The sequence below is a fragment of the Saccopteryx leptura genome, chromosome 5 (assembly GCF_036850995.1).
Source record: "Saccopteryx leptura isolate mSacLep1 chromosome 5, mSacLep1_pri_phased_curated, whole genome shotgun sequence".
NCBI lineage: Eukaryota > Metazoa > Chordata > Mammalia > Chiroptera > Emballonuridae > Saccopteryx > Saccopteryx leptura.
Window position 1 is genome coordinate 220,454,394 of NC_089507.1, and position 19,118 is coordinate 220,473,511.

The 19,118-nt window shown below is 67.2% G+C and overlaps 2 protein-coding genes across 3 annotated transcripts in view; one reads left to right on the forward strand and one right to left on the reverse strand.

Annotated features, from left to right (window-relative positions):
* The first annotated feature begins 577 nt into the window (after window positions 1–577).
* FNDC11 (fibronectin type III domain containing 11) lies at window positions 578–1,558 on the forward strand. Its single transcript, XM_066386371.1, has one exon. The coding sequence runs from the start codon at window positions 578–580 to the stop codon at window positions 1,556–1,558; it is 981 nt and encodes a 326-aa protein (XP_066242468.1).
* A 3,118-nt stretch (window positions 1,559–4,676) lies between these two features.
* The window catches only part of HELZ2 (helicase with zinc finger 2), a 29,434-nt gene continuing 14,992 nt past the window's right edge, over window positions 4,677–19,118 (reverse strand). For both annotated transcript variants that reach the window (XM_066384429.1, XM_066384428.1), the window contains exons 2-20: window positions 17,063–18,168; window positions 16,587–16,770; window positions 16,401–16,508; window positions 15,590–16,101; window positions 14,874–15,512; window positions 13,333–14,116; window positions 13,055–13,130; window positions 9,201–12,975; window positions 8,910–9,073; window positions 8,683–8,814; window positions 7,964–8,125; window positions 7,734–7,881; window positions 7,488–7,604; window positions 7,219–7,411; window positions 6,922–7,056; window positions 6,579–6,797; window positions 6,268–6,424; window positions 6,012–6,179; window positions 4,677–5,914 (exon numbers count right to left, since the gene is read on the reverse strand). In XM_066384429.1, coding sequence (XP_066240526.1) covers window positions 5,790–5,914; window positions 6,012–6,179; window positions 6,268–6,424; window positions 6,579–6,797; window positions 6,922–7,056; window positions 7,219–7,411; window positions 7,488–7,604; window positions 7,734–7,881; window positions 7,964–8,125; window positions 8,683–8,814; window positions 8,910–9,073; window positions 9,201–12,975; window positions 13,055–13,130; window positions 13,333–14,116; window positions 14,874–15,512; window positions 15,590–16,101; window positions 16,401–16,508; window positions 16,587–16,770; window positions 17,063–18,081 — 8,817 coding nt within the window. In that variant the 5' untranslated portion in view covers window positions 18,082–18,168 and the 3' untranslated portion in view covers window positions 4,677–5,789. The remainder of the gene's footprint in view (window positions 5,915–6,011; window positions 6,180–6,267; window positions 6,425–6,578; window positions 6,798–6,921; window positions 7,057–7,218; window positions 7,412–7,487; window positions 7,605–7,733; window positions 7,882–7,963; window positions 8,126–8,682; window positions 8,815–8,909; window positions 9,074–9,200; window positions 12,976–13,054; window positions 13,131–13,332; window positions 14,117–14,873; window positions 15,513–15,589; window positions 16,102–16,400; window positions 16,509–16,586; window positions 16,771–17,062; window positions 18,169–19,118) is intronic.

Genomic DNA, 19,118 nt, shown 5'->3' on the forward strand with positions numbered 1-19,118 from the left:
ACTGGACGGCCTCGGGGCGAGCCTGGCCCTCCGCTCGGGCCTGCAGTGAGGTCCGGAGGGTCTCTGCAGGGCAGCTGTGCCCCTGAGGGAAGGCTGGTGCTGCTCAGACAGGGTCACACTGAGTCTCCTCAATGGCCCCCCGAAAGCACCACGACACCGTTTCAGACAAAGACCCGAGGTCTTTACCAGACCCCACAGCTGGTCAGTGGCTGGGGTTTCTGCCCAGGTCATTCTGAACCCGGAGCCCAGCCCTGGTCTCAGCCCTTCCTCTGCGTCCTCCCAACCCACCGTCAGTAGTGTTGGCCTCTGCACGCCTACTTTTAATGACTCTGCAGCCTGCCCACCTGGCCCTCCAGGCAGCCTCGTCCAGACACCCGTGCTCCCCACAAAGTCCTCCCCCCTGGGAAGGATAGAGGGCTTGTTTGGAGGGGCAGTGGGCCTGAGTGACCCCCCTACACACACACACACACACACACACACACACACACACACTGCCCTGAGCAAGCCCTGGGTAGGCAGCAGAGGCCAGCCTGACTGTTCCCCCTCACACCCCACCCTCCACCCCTCCCTCCAGACAATGAGCTTCCAGGTGACAGGCCTGGGCCTAGACAAGATGAAGCTGGACAGTCCCCAGTCCTCCCTGGACCAGGAGGAGGTGGAGGAGGCCGAGGACCAGCAGCTGCTGGAGCCAGAGGCCTGGAGGACCTACATGGCGCGCCGGAACGCCGTGCGCGAGTTCCTGACCAGCGACCTGAGCGCCCACCTGCTGAAGCGTCACCACGCCCGCATGGAGCTGCTGAGGAAGTGCTCCTACCACATCGAGATCCTCCCCAAGCACCTGGCCCTGGGCGACCAGAACCCGCTGGTGCTGCCCAACACCATGTTCCAGCTCATCGACCCCTGGAAGTTCCAGCGCATGAAGAAGTTAGGCACCGCGCAGACCAAGATCCAGCTCCTGCTGCTGGGGGACCTGCTGGAGCAGCTGGACCGGGGCCGCGCCGAGCTGGACGCCCTGCTCGAGCTGCCCGACCCGCGGCCCTTCCTGGCGGGCTGGGCGCTGGTGGAGCAGCGGCTGGCGGACCTGTCGGCCGTCATGGACAGCTTCCTGGCCATGATGGTGCCGGGGCGGCTGCACATCAAACACCGCCTGGTGTCGGACGTGGGCGCCACCAAGATCCCGCACATTCGGCTCATGCTCAGCACCAAGATGCCCGTCATGTTCGACCGCAAGGAGTCGGTGGCCCACCAGGACTGGGTCGCCCTGCGCTGGTTCGTCACCATCCAGCCGGCGGTGCCCGAGCAGTTTGAGCTGCGCTTCAAGCTGCTGGACCCACGGACGCAGCCCGAGTACCTGCAGCGAGGCATCATCCCCGTGGCCACCTGCACCTTCGACATCCACAACCTGCTGCCCAACCGTGTCTACAAGTTCACGGTCAAGCGAGCGGAGAGCTACACGCTGGTGTACGAGCCCTGGCGGGACAGCCTCACCCTCCAGACCAGGCCGGGGCCCCCCCACGGGCCCGCCCCCGGCCAGCTGGCCAAGCTGTGCCGTCCCTGACCACGGCTCCCGAGAGATGATTTTCTAATATTTATCCACTAATAAAAAGGAATATAAACACACACACACACAATGAGAGAGGCCAAGTACTTCGTGTTCTAAGGGCGGCAGCAGCAGTGAGGGCTTTTCTTTTTCTTTTTTTTTCTTTTTTTTGTATTTTTCTGAAGCTGGAAATGGGGAGAGACAGTCAGACAGACTCCCACATGCGCCCGACCGGGATCCACCCGGCACACCCACCAGGGGCAACGCTCTGCCCACCAGGGGGCGATGCTCTGCCTCTCCGGGGCGTCGCTCTGCCGCAACCAGAGCCACTCTAGCGCCTGGGGCAGAGGCCAAGGAGCCATCCCCATCTCCCGGGCCATCTTTGCTCCAATGGAGCCTTGGCTGCAGGAGGGGAGAGAGAGACAGAGAGGAAGGAGGGGGAGGGGTGGAGAAGCAAATGGGCGCTTCTCCTATGTGCCCTGGCCAGGAATTGAACCCGGGTCCCCCGCACGCCAGGCCGACGCTCTACCGCTGAGCCAACCAGCCAGGGCCAAGGGCTTTTCTTGACAGTGACGCCTGCCCAAGGTTGCTGACACCTGGCTGGTGAGGTGTCAGCCTACACCTGGCTGCCCCTCCTGATGGATGGTGACAGCATCTCCTGACAGGCCCCTGCCACCTCAGCCCCAGCCCCTCCCCATCACAATAACCAGCTGGATGCCCTGCTCGAGTCTCCTGGCCTATGGCCCTGACCCTTAACAAAGGGTCAAGCTATCTATCTGTTCCTCCCTCCTAAGCTGGGGCTCCCCAAGGGGGAACAATACCCCCAGGTCCTGCCCAGACCCCCTTGGTGGGTGAGGGTCCCAGGCAGGAGGCACCCCCCCAGACACAGTCTAGCATGTAGCTACTACTTTGGGGGGGGCCCTCCGTCCAGCTCACTGCCCCTCCCCAACTCCTGGTGTCCAGCCCCATGCGGGCACCCGTCCCCCTGGTGTTGCCGTGTAGTCTGTCCTTGCCCTGCAGTGTGGTCATGTGAACCCCCCCCCGGTGACCAGTAGTGTCCCCGTGCACACGCTCACTCCTGGATGATGGTGACGTGAAGGTCAGTGCCCCCCCGCTCTTGTGGCTTGGCCGTGTTCAGCTCCAGAGGGGACAGCACTGTCTGCCCTGGACACGGCTGAGAAGGACTGTCAGTCCAGGTAACCCTGTGGTCACTGGCACAGCGGATCCTCTGAGAATCTTGTGGGCAAGGGTCGATGACCAGAAACATGGTGTTCCTCTCCCACTGACGAGAAAGTGGTTTGGTGAAGGGGGGGGGTCATGTGCTGTCTTCCCTTTGGCCAGAAAGACCCTAGCACCCGCCACCCAGCGGTGGACAGGGGGCTTGCTCCTAGACAGGTGGGCATTCCGCCTGGGTAGGGGCTCCCCTCCCACGCCTGTCCAGCCCCAGACCCACTGTGTGCTCCAGGATGCCATCCAGGGGTCAAGCCAGACTGTCCTCCTCTCCGTGGCCTCGTGTGGCCGTGGATGCTCGCTCTTGAGGGTGTCCTGCAGGGCTCCAAGGGCACAGGTCTGCTCCTCAGACACAGAGCTAGGGGACAGGGACGGAGGTCTGTGCTGGACATACCGGTCCGAGCTGGGCAGCTGGAGTGGGCTCCACCAGGGAGGCACGTATGGGCAGGCCAGCAGGGGTTTCCTTGTTCTGGTGTCCCCTGTGGGCGGCCTGGCCTCCTGGCCTCGCCCAGCCAGGCAGCTGCCCAGGGGCCTCAGGCTCTGGGTGCCGCCCTCATGGCCCAGACGCGGCCCTGTGCCTGCTCCACCTCCCAGCTCACCTGCTTGGCTACCCCACCCATCCCCACACCCGCACCCCCCGTCCCCGGTCAGCTTCTCCCCGCGCACTGGGGGCTTCAATGCCCCTTCCCTCTGGGAAGCCCTCACTCCGTGCTAAGGTCCAGACTCCCTGCCTCGGACGCCTCATCTTCCGTTCAGGTCCTGTTTACCAGATACCATCGAGGTTCTCAAAGCTGTGACGGCTGCCGTAGGTGGACCTATCTCAGGTAGGGCCCACCGGGCTCAGTCCGGGCCTCGTGGTCAGCCCGTGGGACACAGAAACAGGGGACCTTCGTCCTGGCCGGTTGGCTCAGTGGTAGAGCGTCAGCCTGGCATGCAGGAGTCCCGGGTTCGATTCCCGGCCAGGGCACACAGGAGAAGCGCCCATCTGCTTCTCCACCCCTCCCCCTCTCCTTCCTCTCTGTCTCTCTCTTCCCCTGTGTTCAGCTCCGGGGGACAGCACTGTCTACCTTGGACATGGCTGAGAAGGACTGTCAGTCCAGGTAACCCTGTGGTCACTAGCACAGCGGATCCTCTGAGAATCGTGGAGCCAGGGCTCCATTGGAGCAAAGTTGACCCGGGCTCTGAGGATGGCTCTGTGGCCTCTGCCTCAGGCGCTAGAGTGGCTCTGGATGCAACAGAGCGACGCCCCAGATGGACAGAGCATCACCCCCTGGTGGGCGTGCCGAGTGGATCCTGGTCGGGCACATGTGGGAGTCTGTCTGACTGCCTCCCCGTTTCCAACTTCAGAAAAAATACAAAAAACAAAACAAAACAGGGGACCCTCTTCTGCCTGCAATCTCCCTTTCTCTCTCTGTGACCTCCGAACCCATCTGCTACCCCTGCCACCACTCAGAGAGGCCGGGCCCAGCCGCGCTGTCCTCTGTGCAGCCATGTCACAGGGTCAGGTTGGGGTGGGAGGCAGCAGGACTCAGCCACACACAAGTGGACTGAGTAGCCCAGGGTGGCCCACAGGAGGCACGCCATGCCCAAGGTCCTGGACAGCACAGGACCCGCTGGCAGCCGTGGGGACTTTGGACTTAGACCGGGGTCAGAGTTCAGCGTGCTGGGCAGGCCTGCACACCTGGGCAAGGCTCTGGGCAGTGACCCCTCCTCCTCTTCCTCCTCTCCGGCTCCCAGGTCCCCGTTTCCCGGCAGCTGACCCTCAGCGGCAGCCGTGTTCTCCGCGCGACAGGGGCAGCCCTTCCGCCGGCTGCCCGTCCAGCGTCTGCCCCAGCGGCCAGGCCACAACCCACGGAGGGGCTGCCCCTCCTCTGTGCCCCAGGACAGAACTCCACACACCCAGACGTGAGAGAGCAGAGTGGATTTTATAATAAAATTAATGGTCTTATCATACAATAAAGTCCAAGAAGAGATACAAAATTGGAATGTAGAAATTTGATTTGTAGAAAATGTGGGGATCAGACAGACAGACAGACGCTCCCTTCCGCGCCCCACTCCCGGCCCCGCGGCGAGGCCCCGGGCAGGGCTGGTCCCTTCGGAAACAACGTAAACAACGGTGTGCCATTTTTTGCAGCGCCCCCCCCCCCCCGCCCTCTGGGGACAGGAGAGAATTGCACTGAGAAACAGGGTCAGAGCGGCCGCAGGTGGGGAAGGTCCTGGCAGCTACGGAGGAGGCGAGAGGCTTCCCGAGACCAGACGGCAGGACATTGGCCCCCTGAGGAGCAGGTCAAGGTCCTCAGCCCTGAAAAGAAAGGCACCTCCGGCCGGCTGTCCCCAGGCCCTGACCTGCATGCAGGAGGCACTGCAGACCCCACCGGTCAGGAGGGGCGGTCGAGGGGCAGCAGCCCCGGAGGACACATGGCCAGAGATGAGGCCCCTTGCTTCCCCAGGACCACTCTCTGCCCTGAGTTTGGGCCGAGGACCCTATTTCAGTTTAAAAAAAAAAAAAAAAAAAAAAGACACTGGTTTTGGTTTCTTTAAAAATGGAAAATAAAGCTTAACTTCATGGCCAGCCTCCAGTGTGGCGGGGATGACATCCAAAGACCAGAGCTGGGATGTCCTTCCTGACCCTAAACCTTCCCAACGACCCAGAAGGTATCACGCGGGCCCGGAGGCCCCCAGCCCCACACCTCAGATGTTCCCGGTCACCACAGTGACAGCAAAAGCAGGGGCACCGGGAGGGTGAGGACTGACCCTTCCCTCTCCCTAAGATTGTGCTCCCCACTGGGGACAAGCCAAGACTCCAGAAGAAGGTGGTGAACATGCATGACCATAACCGGCCTCCGAAACCCCCGCCCAGTCAGGCAGGGGTGGGTGGCCGGGCGGTGGCCGGCAATGACCACGGAAGGCACAGGGCGCTCCACCGGGTGGGAGGCCAAGGCAGCCAGCAGAAGAGGGCGCAGGGCTCGTTCAGGCCGTCCTAGCAGTGTGTGGGCAGTGCATGGCAGAGACGGACCCTTCAGAAAAACACTGCTGGCCTCCTGCGGACCTGCACCTGGCCGACCGGCACCAGGCTCCGCTGGGCCTCGCAGAAGTCCAGCAGCCGACGCCACAGCGGGCAGCATCGCAGGAGGAGGTGGTCTCCTGCAAGAGGGGCAGTCAGTGCCGGCCCCGCCCGTGCAGGCCGCACCCCCCTCCCCAGCAGCCATGCCCGGCCACACCCCACCCCAGCAGCCCTCACCGACAAGGCAGAGCCCCTCCTGGGCCCGGGTGATGGCCACGTTCACTTGGTTGGGGTCCACGACAAAGCCCAGGAACCTCTTCAGCCAGCTCTTCGTCGGCCGCTCATCCAGGTCGTTCTCGGGGCAGGAGCGGACAGTGCTCACCAGAACGTAACGCCACTCGCTCCCTGGGGACCGGGACAGGGTGAGGCCTGCCCTCCTCCTGTTCCAGACCCGGGAGCCCCACCCCCACCCCGAGCCAGCCTCCAGCCTCACCCTGGCTCTTGGTGATGGAGCACACCGTCACTCCCGTGACCCTGGCCTGCACGAGGCCCCTCCGGATCTCAGCGGCCTGTGCGTTGTAGGGCGTGAGGATGGCAATGTCCTTGGGCTCCACTGACCTGTCCAGGGTCAGCTGTTTGGCGATGCGGACCTGAGGGACGAGTGAGTGCTGGTGAAACCTGCCCCGGGGGGCCTCCCCTACCTTGGGCACTGGGGTCTTACCTGTTCCCTCAGCTCCTCTGCCTCCTCCTCCAGGAAGCCCTCCCTGACCAGGGGGCATCAAAGGGACTCTCACTGACACTCACCACCTCTGCCACCTCCTCCAGGTTGGCCTTGGAGTTCTCATTCCCTTCCTCTGTGGACACCAGCAGGCTCTGCTCCTGGCCCTGCACATAGCCAAAGATGACAGGGCAGCTCTCCTTGTTGGCATGGCCCAGGACGCTGGGCGGCCGCCTCAGGCCCTGCCATGTCTTCAGCTTCCTCTCGTAGAACTCCATGGAAGGGAAGGTGCAGATGCCCTCGTGCTGCCGGGAGAGACGCATGAGTCAGGGACAGGCGGTCATCCGCCCGCCCCAGGCCCCAGGAGAAGGCCGGGGTGGACAGAGGAGGCAGAGAGTGGACGGAAGCGCGGCAGCTGGACCAGCTCACCATGCGGTACTGCGTGTCCAGCATGTAGGCGTCCCTGTAGTACCGCTCAAAGAGAGACCGGTCCAGACCCAGGCTCTGCAGCTGCTCATTCTTAACCACCGGCCGCAGCTGCTTGTGATCTCCGAGCAGAACCACCTGCAGGGGACAGGCCTGCATGGTCCCCGGGTCCTGACACTGGAGACCCAGAGGTCTCCGCCCCACCTCGACGGGCCCGCCACGTGGCCCCTGCGTCCCAGGTGTGAGGCCCCCGGCGACACCTGCCTGTTGGGGGAGCGCCCGGCTCACCATCTGCCTCACCTTCTCAGTTTGCGAGAAGTTCACCAGGGGGATGAGGGTCTCGGGCTCTGTGGCCATGCCTGCCTCGTCCACCAGAATCTGCCGAACGTTCAGGCCCTTGAGGCTGGTCGAGGCCGCACACGAGCACGTGCACAGAATGACCCTGTGCTGGTCCAGCTCATGCTTCCGCGCCTTCCCCAGGACCTTCCGATATCTGCGTGGAGATGCCATCTCGTCACCCAGGCAGGGACCCCCACACCGGGAGATGGCCCGTGGCTTCAGCCACTTACTCGGAAAGGTCCTCTTTGGAGAAGATCTCCCCTTGCTGCAGCCGGGCGTCAAAAGCCTTGATGTTGGGTGCGTAGGGATTGGAGGGCTGCCGGATCCGGTGGTGCAGGGTGATGGCCCTGGGGTCGGGGTGTGGGGGGGAACTTCCATGAAGCCCCCACATGGCCCCGTGCCCCAGGCAGGACCACCCGGGGACCCCAGGCCTCTCACCCCCACCCACATACAGACAGACAGCTGAGAGACTGCACCTGAGGGTCTGGTTGGGCCTCCCCTCCCGAGGGGTCCTCCTGGGCAGGCCCCTGCTGCTCACACCGGGCATCGGGAAGTCGGTGGCCTCCGCCTGCTCGCTGTACACGCGGATGGGCTTCAGCTCGACCCTCCTGCTCAGAAGCATCCCTGGGGGCGGGCGGGGTGTGAGTGGCTGTCCCCTGGCCCGGCACCCCTGGGCACGGCCCCCAGGTGGCCGACCCCCATGCACCTGCCACGACATCCACCGACTTGTTGGAGGGGCCGCAGTACAAGATGCAGGGGCCCCCCAGCGGCTTCTCCTCACAGGGGTGGCTGCTGGCCGGCTCCAGCTCCTCGTTCAGCTTGTGAAACCAGAACACGATGTGGAAACCCACCACCGTCTTCCCTGTGCCTGTGGGCAGAGAGGGGTGAGCACAGAGAGGGGTGAGCGGAGAGAGGAGTGGGCGGAGAGAGGGATGGGCGGAGAGGGGGGGTGGGCGGAGAGAGGGATGGGCGGAGAGGGGGGAGGGGGGTGGGCGGAGAGAGGGGTGGGCGGAGAGAGGGGTGGGCGGAGAGGGGGGTGGGCGGAGAGAGGGGGTGGGCGGAGAGAGGGGTGGGCGGAGAGGGGGGTGGGCGGAGAGGGGGGTGGGCGGAGAGAGGGGGGTGGGCGGAGAGAGGGGTGGGCGGAGAGAGGGGTGGGCGGAGAGAGGGGCGAGCAGAGGCAGAGAGGGGGATGAGCGGAGAGGGGAGTGAGCGGAGAGAGGGGTGGGCGGAGAGAGGGGCGAGCAGAGGCAGAGAGGGGGATGAGCGGAGAGGGGGGTGGGCGGAGAGAGGGGTGGGCGGAGAGAGGGGTGGGCGGAGAGAGGGGTGGGCGGAGAGAGGGGTGGGCGGAGAGAGGGGCGAGCAGACACCCCCGGACAGCCCGGGCTCCCGCAGCTCCCCCGCCCCCTCCCCCGGCACGGGCCTCACCCGGCGGGCCCTGGATGACAGTGAACTGCTTCTTCAGCGCCTCCCGGACGGCCTCGTTCTGACTGGGGTTCAGCTGGTGGCGACCTCCAGGGATGTCAAAGGTCGGTCGCTCCAGGAACCGAGGGGGGGTCCCTGGGAAAGGGGCCGGGCTCCCTTGAGTTCTGGTGCAGGGGAGGGCCAGGACAGGAGGGGAAGGGCACAGGGACACTGGAGGGGCCCCCACCTACCTCTGTGGCAGGAACGCCGGCCAGGCGGGTGGCGAGAAGGCTGGCGGGGAGGGTGGCGGGGAGGCTGGCCGGGCTGGCGAGGCAGGGCGATGGGGAGGCCCAGGGCGATGCTGATGATCAGCTGTGATGCATATTTCAGCCCGTGCACGGCTTCTTCTTTGCGGCTGGAGACAGGCAGGGGGTGGAGGTGGACGCTGACCTTCCACTGGCCTCCCCCTCCCAGGAGAGGGAGCTGAGAGCGTTTCCACCCCTCCCTGCCCACTGGCCTCGGGCCCCGTGGCAGCCACTCACAGGTCGGGGAGCTGCTTGGGCAGCACCTCAACGGTGAACAGGGTGTCGGGCCGCAGCACCTCTTCCGGAACCTTCTCTGTGGCCATGTGACGGATGAAAAAGCCCACCTGCTTGAGGGCATCCTGCCGGTCGGTGCGGCCCTCCCTGGGGTTCTGGTCCCTGTCCTCGGTCAGCCCGTGGGCCACCCACGTGTAGGTGTCCGGGTCGATGCTGAGCACGGGGCCCAGGCTGCTGGGCTCGCGGGGCGGCAGGCCAGGGCCGGCTTCGGGGCTGGGCTCCCCGGCCGGGGGCGCGACCCGCAGCCCCTCCAGGCGGATGCAGAGGTAGCAGTGGCCGAAGCTGATGTCGATGCAGTGCTTGCTGAGGAAGCCGGCCTCCAGGCGGAAGCTGCCGCGGAGCCGGACCTGCCCCGGCCCCGCCCCCTCCGTCTCCCAGGCCACGCGCACGTGCTGCAGCGTGATGGCCTCGCCCTCCGCCACGGCGCTGGTGGCCGACTCCAGCTCGCAGAACGGCTCCCACACGTGGCAGTAGTCCTCCAGGTTGCGGCAGCCGTCCCTCTTGGGTGGGGACGGGTGCCCCGAGAAGCAGTCGCCGGGACGCTCCACGTGCTCCATGCACAGGCTGAGTCCCGGCGCCACGGTCCACAGCTGCAGAGCCGGCGCCAGGATCCCCCGCTGCAGCGTGGCCGTCAGCTGCACCTGCAGCGTGTCCCCGCTGCCCAGTTCCCGCGCCACCTCCGCAAAGTGGCCGCAGACGCTGCGCGACACCTGCCCCAGCTTCCGCAGCGGCGGGGGCGTGGCAGCGCCCTGCTCCCGCACCAGGGCGGCCGCCTCCGGCCACCGCTGCTCCTCCACCAGCTCCAGCAGCTGCTGCCACAGGACTGTGTCCACCGGCCGGGTGTGCCGGTCCAGCAGGGGCCCAGGCTGTGGGGGGCACGGTTCGTCCTCCAGCACTGAGTACACGCGGCGTCGCCACTGAAGCCCCAGGCCTGCTCGGCTTTCCAGGCTGTGGGGGTGTTCCGCCAGCTGCAGGGAGCGGTAGTAAACCGGGCAGGGGTCCGGCAGGGTCTCGCGGTTAGCCGGAAAGAGCAGCTTGAAGCAGCGGGTGCCCGGCTCCACGTCCACCGCGAAGCCTAGCTTCTGGCGCGGCTGGGCCTTGAGCTGCGTGGCCAGGTGCAGGCTGCAGGCCCCCCGCTGGTAGCTCTGGGCGCGGGCGTGCTGGCGGCTGAAGTCCTGGCAGAGCTCATCGATGTCCCTGGCGGAGTAGGCGGAGCCTCCACGGCCCAGCGCCAGCAGAATCTGCCGCTGCAGCACCACGTCCAGGTACCGGCGGATGGGTGAGGAGGCCCAGGTGTACCAGTCCACCTGCAGAGAGTAGTGGTGGGCCGGTTGCCGCTCGCCCTGGCTGGAGCGGCCGAAGACGGAGCGGCCCAGGGCCCTGCGGAAGTCCAGGCGCACGGCCGCCAGGGAGGGGTGCATGTCGTCCGTGGTGACGAGGTCCACCAGCAGGTCTATGTCCTGGGCGTGGGCTGCGAGCTGGGCGTGCCACCAGACGGAGGCCAGCAGGCGGAGCTGCGTGCCAGGGGCGCCCCGGCCCTGCAGGTGGTGTTTCAGGTGCAAGGACAGGGGCACCAGCTCCCCGTGCTTCTCGCTCACGGCCTCCAGCTGGCGGCCGCAGGGCGTGGGCTGCCACCGCAGCGGCGTGACCGTCCGGGTGCGCTCGCTGCCCACCAGAAACTCGGCCACCAGGCTGTTGAACTGGATCATGTACTCCTTGACCATGGCGTGGGCCACGCGGAAGCCCAGGGCGCTGTCCTCGTCCGGCTGCTCGTAGTGGCAGGCGGCCTCCAGGCGGCGCCGACGCAGCAGCCGGGCGAAGTAGCACGCGGCCACAACACAGGCCTCCACGGAGTTCAGGTGGGCGGGCAGCTCCAGGCCAGCCCCCTGCTGCCGCCTGATCACCTCCTCGGCCTCCTCGTAGGAGAGCTGGCGGTCAGAGCGGACCACCGAGGGTGCGAAGCGCAGGCCCTTGATCTGGTTGCTGCCCTTCTCGAAGGTGAGGAGCAGAGAGATGGCGAACCGGTCCTTGCCGGGGAGGAGGCTGAGCGCTTCCCGGCAGAAGCCGGCCGGCAGCATGGGCGTCGGCTCCCGGTCGGGGGCGTAGAACGCCGTGCCCCGTCGGCGCGCCTCCACGTCCAGCGCCCCGTCCCGGGGCACGAAGCTGGCCACGTCGGCGATGTGCACGGCCACCTCGTACCTGGGGCCCAGGTCCCGCACGCCGAGGGCGTCGTCCAGGTTGCAGGCGCCCTCGGGGTCCACGGTGAACGTCAGGAAGCCGCGGTAGTCGTCCCGGGAGCCGGGCGCCCGGCCGAGCTCGGCGCGGTACTTGTGCAGCGCCTTGGAGACGGCGGCCGGGTCCGGCGAGGGGTCCCGGAGGCCGTACTCCAGGTCCAGGATGCGGAGGCCGTGCTCCCAGGTGGTGGCCTCGGGCAGCACCTCCAGCACGAGACCCAGCGGGTAGTAGAAACGCTCCCGCCAGGCCACGACGCGCACCCAGAAGAGCCGCTGGCGCCTGGCCTGGGCCGTGAGCCGCACGCACTCCATCCGCTGCACGCGGCCCCGCAGGAGGCGGTAGACCGGCACCTGCAGCGGGTCCTTCAGGTCAGCCACGAAGATCTTGGTCACGGAGCCGTCGATGGGGATCATGATGCGGGAGTCCCACTCGTCCATGCGGCACACGAACGCCAGCTCGTGCCGCCGCCTCTTCAGCACGCCCAGCACGCGGCCCCGCGGCCGCCCCGGCGGGCCCCGGTCGCCCCCGAGGACCTTGACGAGCACCTCGTCCCCGCTGAAGGCCATCCCGCAGTGCCGGCGGCCCCTGATCTGGATGAGGCCGGGCCCCGGGTCGTCCAGCGGCATGGCCGTGGCCCGCTCGAAGGTCTCCCGCACGAAGGTGCACCTGTGGTGCCGCTCGGGCTCCGTGCGCAGCAGCGCCCACAGCACCTCCCGCGGCAGGTTCTCGTACTGGCGGGCCTGCCGGGGGGAGGCGGGCCTGGCCACGGCGTCCAGCAACCCGTCCTCCGTCACGGTCACCATCATGTTCCGGCTCTCGTCCAACAGCTCCTGCAGGATGGAGTCGTCGGCGTTGAGCTCCCCGTCGGAGAGCCAGAAGTCCGAGTCGGAGTCCTCGGGGCTCTCGGCGTCCTCGGAGTCCCCTCCTCCTGTGGCCTCCGGCCCCGCCACCCCGTTGGCCAAGCTCCCTGCTGAGGTCGCGTCCCCGGCTGCCGGGCGCCCCCCGGATGCAGCACCTGGAGCTGAGTTCCCCACCTCGGCCTTCTGTGTGAATGTGCCCCCCTCGGCCTGGGTTGTGGCCGTGTGCTCTGTGGCCGGAGTCCCTGCCGCCCCCTCCTCTGGGACAGTGTCACTGGCCGCCGCTGCCGCGCAGCTCCCTGCGGTTAGGGCTGCGGGCTGCCGGCAGCGGGCCCAGCGCTGCCTCTGGACCACCGCCTGCTCGATGTGCTCCAGCGACAAGCCCTCGGGGCAGACGCTGCGATGCTCCACGCACTGGCGGACGAAGCTCTTCCAGAGCTTGCTGCAGGCCCCGAAGGAGCAGAGGGCCACAGCGTCGCCCACGGCCACCACCTGGGACTGGGCGCGGGTCATCACGGTGTTGAGCACGCGGGCGTCCGTGAAGAACTCCAGGGCGGGTGCGCCTGGGCTCTGCAGGCTGTGGTGGTTGTGGACCGTGCTCAGTACCACCACTCGGAACTCCCGACCTGCGGGAGCGGGCACAGTCAGGCTAGACAGGGGGGGCTGTCCCACCCTGCCCCTGCCCCACTCCCACCCATCACCCACCTGGCAAGATCTCAAAGCTGCCCACGGACACCTGGCCCAGGTCCCTTCTCCTCAGCTCTTGCCTCAGTGCACTCACCTGGAGACACACAGCGGGCCCCGGGTGAGCGCGGGCGGGGCGGAGAGGGGTGTCCCCAGCAACCACACCCAGCCCTGGCTCCAAGCACGGTGTCCGCCCTCCACATCCGCCCCAGGAGATTCATTCGTCGGCCTCTCTTACAAGGGGAAACTGAGGCTGCAGAGGACACGAGGGGAGTCCCCCTCCCTGCGGGCAGACTCACCTGGGCGCCGTGGGACACGACGCAGATGTGCCTCTGCTCGCGGCTGCCCCAGCAGCGGGGCCAGGTGTTGTAGAATTCCTGGACCTGCTCGATGACCTGGAGGACCTCGGCCGTGTTGAGCCAGGACGTCAGGGACAGGTCCCGCTCGGGGTTGCCCGCCACGTGGCAGAACAGGAGCGGGTAGTGCCGGGGGTGGCGCGGGACCTTGCCGCGGGCCTGGATGGGGGTGCCCTTGGCCACGTAGAAGTGGCGCGAGACGAAGGTGATGATGGCCTCGGTGGAGCGGTAGTTCTCGTGGAAGATGACGCGGCTGCGCTGGGCCACCTCGTGGCTCTGCTGCTGGTAGAGCCGGAAGAGGCGGTGCAGCAGCGTGTGGCTGGCCGCCTGCGCCCTGGCCACGCTGAAGAGCCGGGGCGTGACCTGCATGTGGTCCCCGGCCAGCACCACGCGGGTGCCGGGCAGGGCGTACCGCAGCGGGATGAGGGCCTCGCACTCCAGCATCTGGGCGGCCTCGTCGATGAGGATGTGGGTGAAGAAGCCCGCCGGCACCTGGAGCTCGCGGGCCTGGGAGGTGGTGGCCACCACGATGCGGTGCCGCTGCAGCTCGGCCCGCGTGGGCGGGCGGAAGGCCCGGCGGTCGTCGGTCAGGCAGCAGTACTGCAGGGTGGCCGCGTCCGTCTGGCTGGGCGGGCGGTCCGTGTACATCACCCGGAGCGGCTTGGCCTCAGGGTGGCCGCTGCTCACGTAGCTGTGGAAGTGCTCCTGGATGTAGATGTCGGCCGCGCTGGGTGCAGGGGGGAGAGCACGCGGGGCCTCAGCTGCTGTCTGCTGAAGCGCCTACTCTGTACCTGGCCCCGCCTGGAAGCCAGGAGCACCAGTGAGGCAGACAGACCCGTGGCCAGCTTAAATCTGCGTTTCTCTCAACAACGACAACGGAACCTCGCCCCAGGAAGTGCCAGTGGGCTGTGCCCGCCCCACAACACCCCTAGACACGACGCCTCCACTTCCAGGGCCTCTGCAGGAGCACCCACAGCCCCACGCCCAGAGAGGAGACTCCAAGCACCAGGGCACCCAGCCCAGGCCTGGGCCTGAAGCACAGATGTCCCTTGTCCCTTTCAGCCCAGGCCTGACTTCCTATCAGGGAAAGTGGCAAGGCTCAGAGTCGCTGAGACTCTTCCCGGGGACACACTGGCCCCTGGGCTCCACTCCGCCTACGGCCAGGCTGCCTGGGCTCTCTTTTCCCTTTTTTCTGTTTATTTTATTGATTTTAGAGAGAGAGGAAAGGAGAGAGAAAGAGACAGGAACACGGAGTTGTTCCTGTACGTATCCTGACCGGGGATTGAACCGGCCACCTCTGTGCTTCGGGACGGGGCTCTAACTAACCGAGCTCTCCAGTACCCGGACATTTCTGTTCTAGCCCTGCCCCCCCAGGCCTCCAGGGCACCCAGGAACCAGCCAGAGCCCCAGGCCCCGGATGGGTCCCCCTCCTCGCTCACCCTCAGCAGCACGTGCCCAGGCCGTCAGCAGGGTTCCGGGCTCACCTGTTGGTGTGTGTGCAAATGAGCACCTTGGTGTGGGGCTGTCGGATGACCTCCAGGGAGGCCATGGCCAGCGTGTAGGTCTTGCCGGTGCCGAAGGGGCCGTAGATGAGCAGTGGGGCGACCAGCTGAGCCCCAGGGTTGCTGCCCGCAATGAACTCCACCGCCAGCTTCTGCTTGAGGTTGCCGTGCGGGGCTGCCGGGCTGGGCCGCGGGCGAGGCCGGGCACAGGCTGGCAGGTCGGGCACCACCAGGTGCTCCTCGGGCAGGGCGTCCACCGCCTCGTGCCACAGGCGGAAGGTCAGCTGGTCCACCTGGAACTGCACCTCCAGCACGGGGCTGGTGTCGGGCTGCAGCCCCAGGGCCTGGCAGCAGTGGGCGGGGAGCAGCAGCCAGCGCCCCTGCTCCGAGCTGGCCCGCGTCTCCAGCCGCACCTCATACACCGTGTGGTCCGGCGCAGGCACGAGGGCCACGAGGGCCGTGCTGACCGCCCGGCTCAGCAGGAAGCCCTGGTCTGTGTCCGGTGTCAGGGAGGCCGGGATGGGGACCTCGGCGTACAGGGCTCCCGGCGGCGGGAAGAGCATGCCTAGGGCTGGCGTCTGCAGCGACGTCTTCAGGGACACGGGGCCCCGGAGGTTCAGCCTGGGAGGGAGGACGCGGGTCAGCTGACCAGGGCCGCCGCTCCGCGGCCAGCAGCCCCGCCCACCGGCCCCACGCACTTGGCCACCAGCTGCTGCTGAGCGGCCTCCTCCTCGTAGAGAAACCGGTGCATCCTCAGCCTGTAGTTGGTGCGGGACAGGGGCCCCGGGTCCGGGCTGCCGCGGCTGAACTCCAGAGCTAGGTCCGGCACCTTGTACTTGGCCACCAGGGCCGCCTGCTGCGCGGTGCGCTCCACGCCGGGGACCACGTGGCGGTTGCCGGTGTGCCAGCGCTCCAGCGCCTCGGGGTGGCCGGGCTCCAGAGGCCCCCCGGGGCGCTGCTCCAGTCCCAGCTGCAGCTTCAGCCTCTGCAGCAGGGCTGGCCTGCGGCCGAAGTCGAAGACCACCCACTGCTCGAAGGCGCCAAAGGAGGCGCTCTGCACACGCACCCCGACCTGGAACTCGGCGGGGCGGTCGGGCACGCGGAAGCGCGTCCCCTGCGCGTACACCTGGCCCAGCGGGAGGCAGGGCGCCACCAGCGAGAAGTCCGCTCCCGGCTCCTGCTTGAGCAAGGCCACGTGCTGCAGGGGCTCCTGCGGGGGACACTGGGTGGTGAGGCGGCCCCCCGGGGCCCTGGCACCCCGCCCCCGTCAGCTGCCTGCGTTTCCTGCGGTGATCCCAGCCGGTACTCAGAGCCTCAGGTGGGGGCATAGAGCCCGCCCAGGAAGGCCCTGTGGATGCTGAACAAGACACTCCACAGATAACCCCCCGGGGCCGGGCAGACAGCACACACACACACACACACACACACACACACACACACGCAGGGGACACTGTGCAGGACGGCAGCTGCAGACCACAGTCGACTTAGAGGGCTGTGCGGACCCCTCACCTCAGAGTGGATGACGAACGTCCAGTGATGCTGAATTTTCTTCTCCTGGGCTCGATGCAGCAGGGGCTGGTGACAGGTGACAGAAACGCCATCCACAATCTCAGCCAACTACAGAGGAAAGCCAGGCTGTCAGCAGAGTGGCCCTGGCCCCCGGCCGCCCCAGCCCACTCGGGAGACCCCACTCACCACCGTGACCTCCTTGCTGCTACGCTGGTACTCGGCCAGCAGCCGCTCCCGGTAAGACACCAGCCCCTCCTGCCAGGCCGCCTGCTGCCGCAGCTCAGCTGTCCGCACGCGCTGCCTCCACTCCTGCAGCTCCTGCTCCGAGTGCGCCTTGGTGCAGACGTCCCCGTACTCACAGAGGTTGGGCCTGAGGAGGGGGAGGTCAGCAGGCCCCCGGGTTGAGACCCTCCAGCCTAAAAGAGGCTTGTGTGGGGGGAGCAAGAATAGATTCCAGGCCGGAGGGCGGGCACCTCCTCTGTCCTGTCCACCATGGTTGCCCACAAGACAAGGCCAACATGAGCCACCTCCATGCACCTACCTCCCTGGCCCATCTGAGGCAGACAAGATGCTAGCTGGTCACACTGAGGGGACAGGGAGCCCCTGATTCTTGCTGAAGGTGGGTCACCCCCTCCCTGAGCCCCACCCCACACTGTCCTTACCTGGGGCAGAGCTCAAAGGTGGAGAGCCCAATGGGTGGGCTGCGATGCTCCCAGGCCACACTTTGGTCCAGGACCACCATCTGTGCGTGCTCCTGGGATGAGCAGTGGTTCTCAAAGGCCTCCTGGGAGTGGCAGGTGACCAGGCAGGCATGGCAGTACAGCTGGCCTGCAGGGGGTTGGCCGTGGCGGGCTGGGTGCCTGTCCACCTTGGGGGCAGGGGGTGTGAGCAGGGTCACCCGCTTGAGTCCACACCACTGCTCGGCCTCCCACACGGCCATCTCCACGGCGCTGTGGGCGTAGTGGCAGCGGGTGGCCCCGTGCCGGCACGGCTGCCCGCGCCCCACGTACATGCAGTAGGCCAGCGGCTGGCGGTAGTGAGGCAGCGGCCGGACCTCCACCACCTGCTGCTTGTGGCGGCCCTCGGAGGTCACGTGGGCCAGGATGGCGGGGCAGGCGCCGTGCTTGGGGCAGCGCCCCTGGGGGTCCACCGGGGAGAGGCACGGCGGGCAGCGCCTGAAGCAGTGGCAGCAGAGCAGCTGGAAGTGGCCGCCAAACTCCTCGCGCAGGGTGTCCGCGGGGCCGCGCTGCTCCCTCGGGGCCCCGCCCCCGTGCACCAGGGCCTTCAGCCGCAGCCGGTGGAGGTTGTGCTCACGCTCGAAGGTCCAGACCAGCGCCTCCTCGGGGCTCCGGGCGAAGGTGCACTGGTTCCGGTGCCGCAGGCAGCCCAGTCCGGGCCTGTAGTAGCGGCAGACCTCGTACCGCGCGGGCCGCGGGAAGCTGGGCCGGCGGTCCACCTTGCGCCACACCCTGTTCTTGGTGGCCCGCTTGAGCCGGGCCAGCAGGATCTCGCGGGGACAGTCGTGCCCCACCTGGCACAGCAGGTAGGTGCTCTCGTTGAGACGCTGAGTGCAGCGGGAGCAGCCCAGGCACAGGTCCACCTGGGCGCAAAGCCTGGCCAGAGGCGGCCCCTTGCTGGCCATGGCGCCGGTGGACGGCGGGCCAGACCCCGGGGACACCATCTCCGAGGCGGGCCTGGCTCTCCGGGCGGCGTGCAAGGCTCACGGGCCCGGCTGGTCCTCTGGGACTGGTCAGGCTCGGAGAGAAGTCTGGCACAGGAGAAGCAAAAGCAAGGTCAGGCCCCAAGGCCAGGAGGCTGCCGCCCTCAGAGGGGGCCTGACAGAGCCCTCAGAGGGGGCCTCGCCCTCAGCAAGGGGCCGAGGAAGTGGCGCAAGAGGTGGGGTTCTGGCCACAGGGCAGGAGCAGAGGGTTGCCAAGTCCAAGGAGGCTGGTCCCACTGACCTTGACCCAACCCAGACACTTGGCTTTCTGGAGGGTCTCTGGGTCCTGCTCAGAAGGAGCCAGCTGGCTGAGACTGGGGGGAGGTGCCCAGAACAGCAACAGGAACCCTGGAGGCCCAGGGACTTCCTGGCTCCCCCCACACACAACTCCTCCTGAGCCCTCGCATCCAAAGGCCCTAAAGGCCCCAGTCTCCTGGCTGGCTGGGAACCACAGCACCCCCTGTGAAAGGACTGTTCGGCTCCTGAGACCCTCGCCCCTCACGCCTGCCTGGAGGGGAAATGGTTTCCTCCCCTTGGGACAGCGAGGGGAGGCGGGGAGGACCCCGCGGCAGCACCTTGCCCGTGCGGGGCCTGCGGGGCGGCACAGCGTTCTCCGGGCGCAGCCAGAGGGGAGGGACAGGGGTTTCCCCGGGGCGCGCGGGGTGCGGGGTGGTCCTAAATCAGAAAAGGGAACCAGGTCCTGCAAGCACTGCTCGCTTCCTCTACGGGAACTTTCAAGGGAAACTCTGAGGGCGACGCAGATGATGTTTAAAAGGAAGCGATGAGAGGTCAACCTGGAGTTCAAGAGCCTGCCCCGCTCCAAAGTGGGAACTCCAGTCCGCGGAGGGGCGCGCGGAGACCCCCACCCCACCCCAGTCTGTGCACGCTCGGAAACGGGCCGCGGGACCGGGTCAGCACGAGCGCAAACGGCCGGGGTCTCGGGGTGCAGAACTGGCCCCCCCAGGCGCGGGGGAGGGGGCGCGGCTGCGCGGTGGTCC

Coding starts and splice junctions, on each gene's coding strand:
- FNDC11 (XM_066386371.1), top strand. CDS start 578: ATGAGCTTCCAGGTGACAGGCCTGGGCCTAGACAAGATGAAGCTGGAC.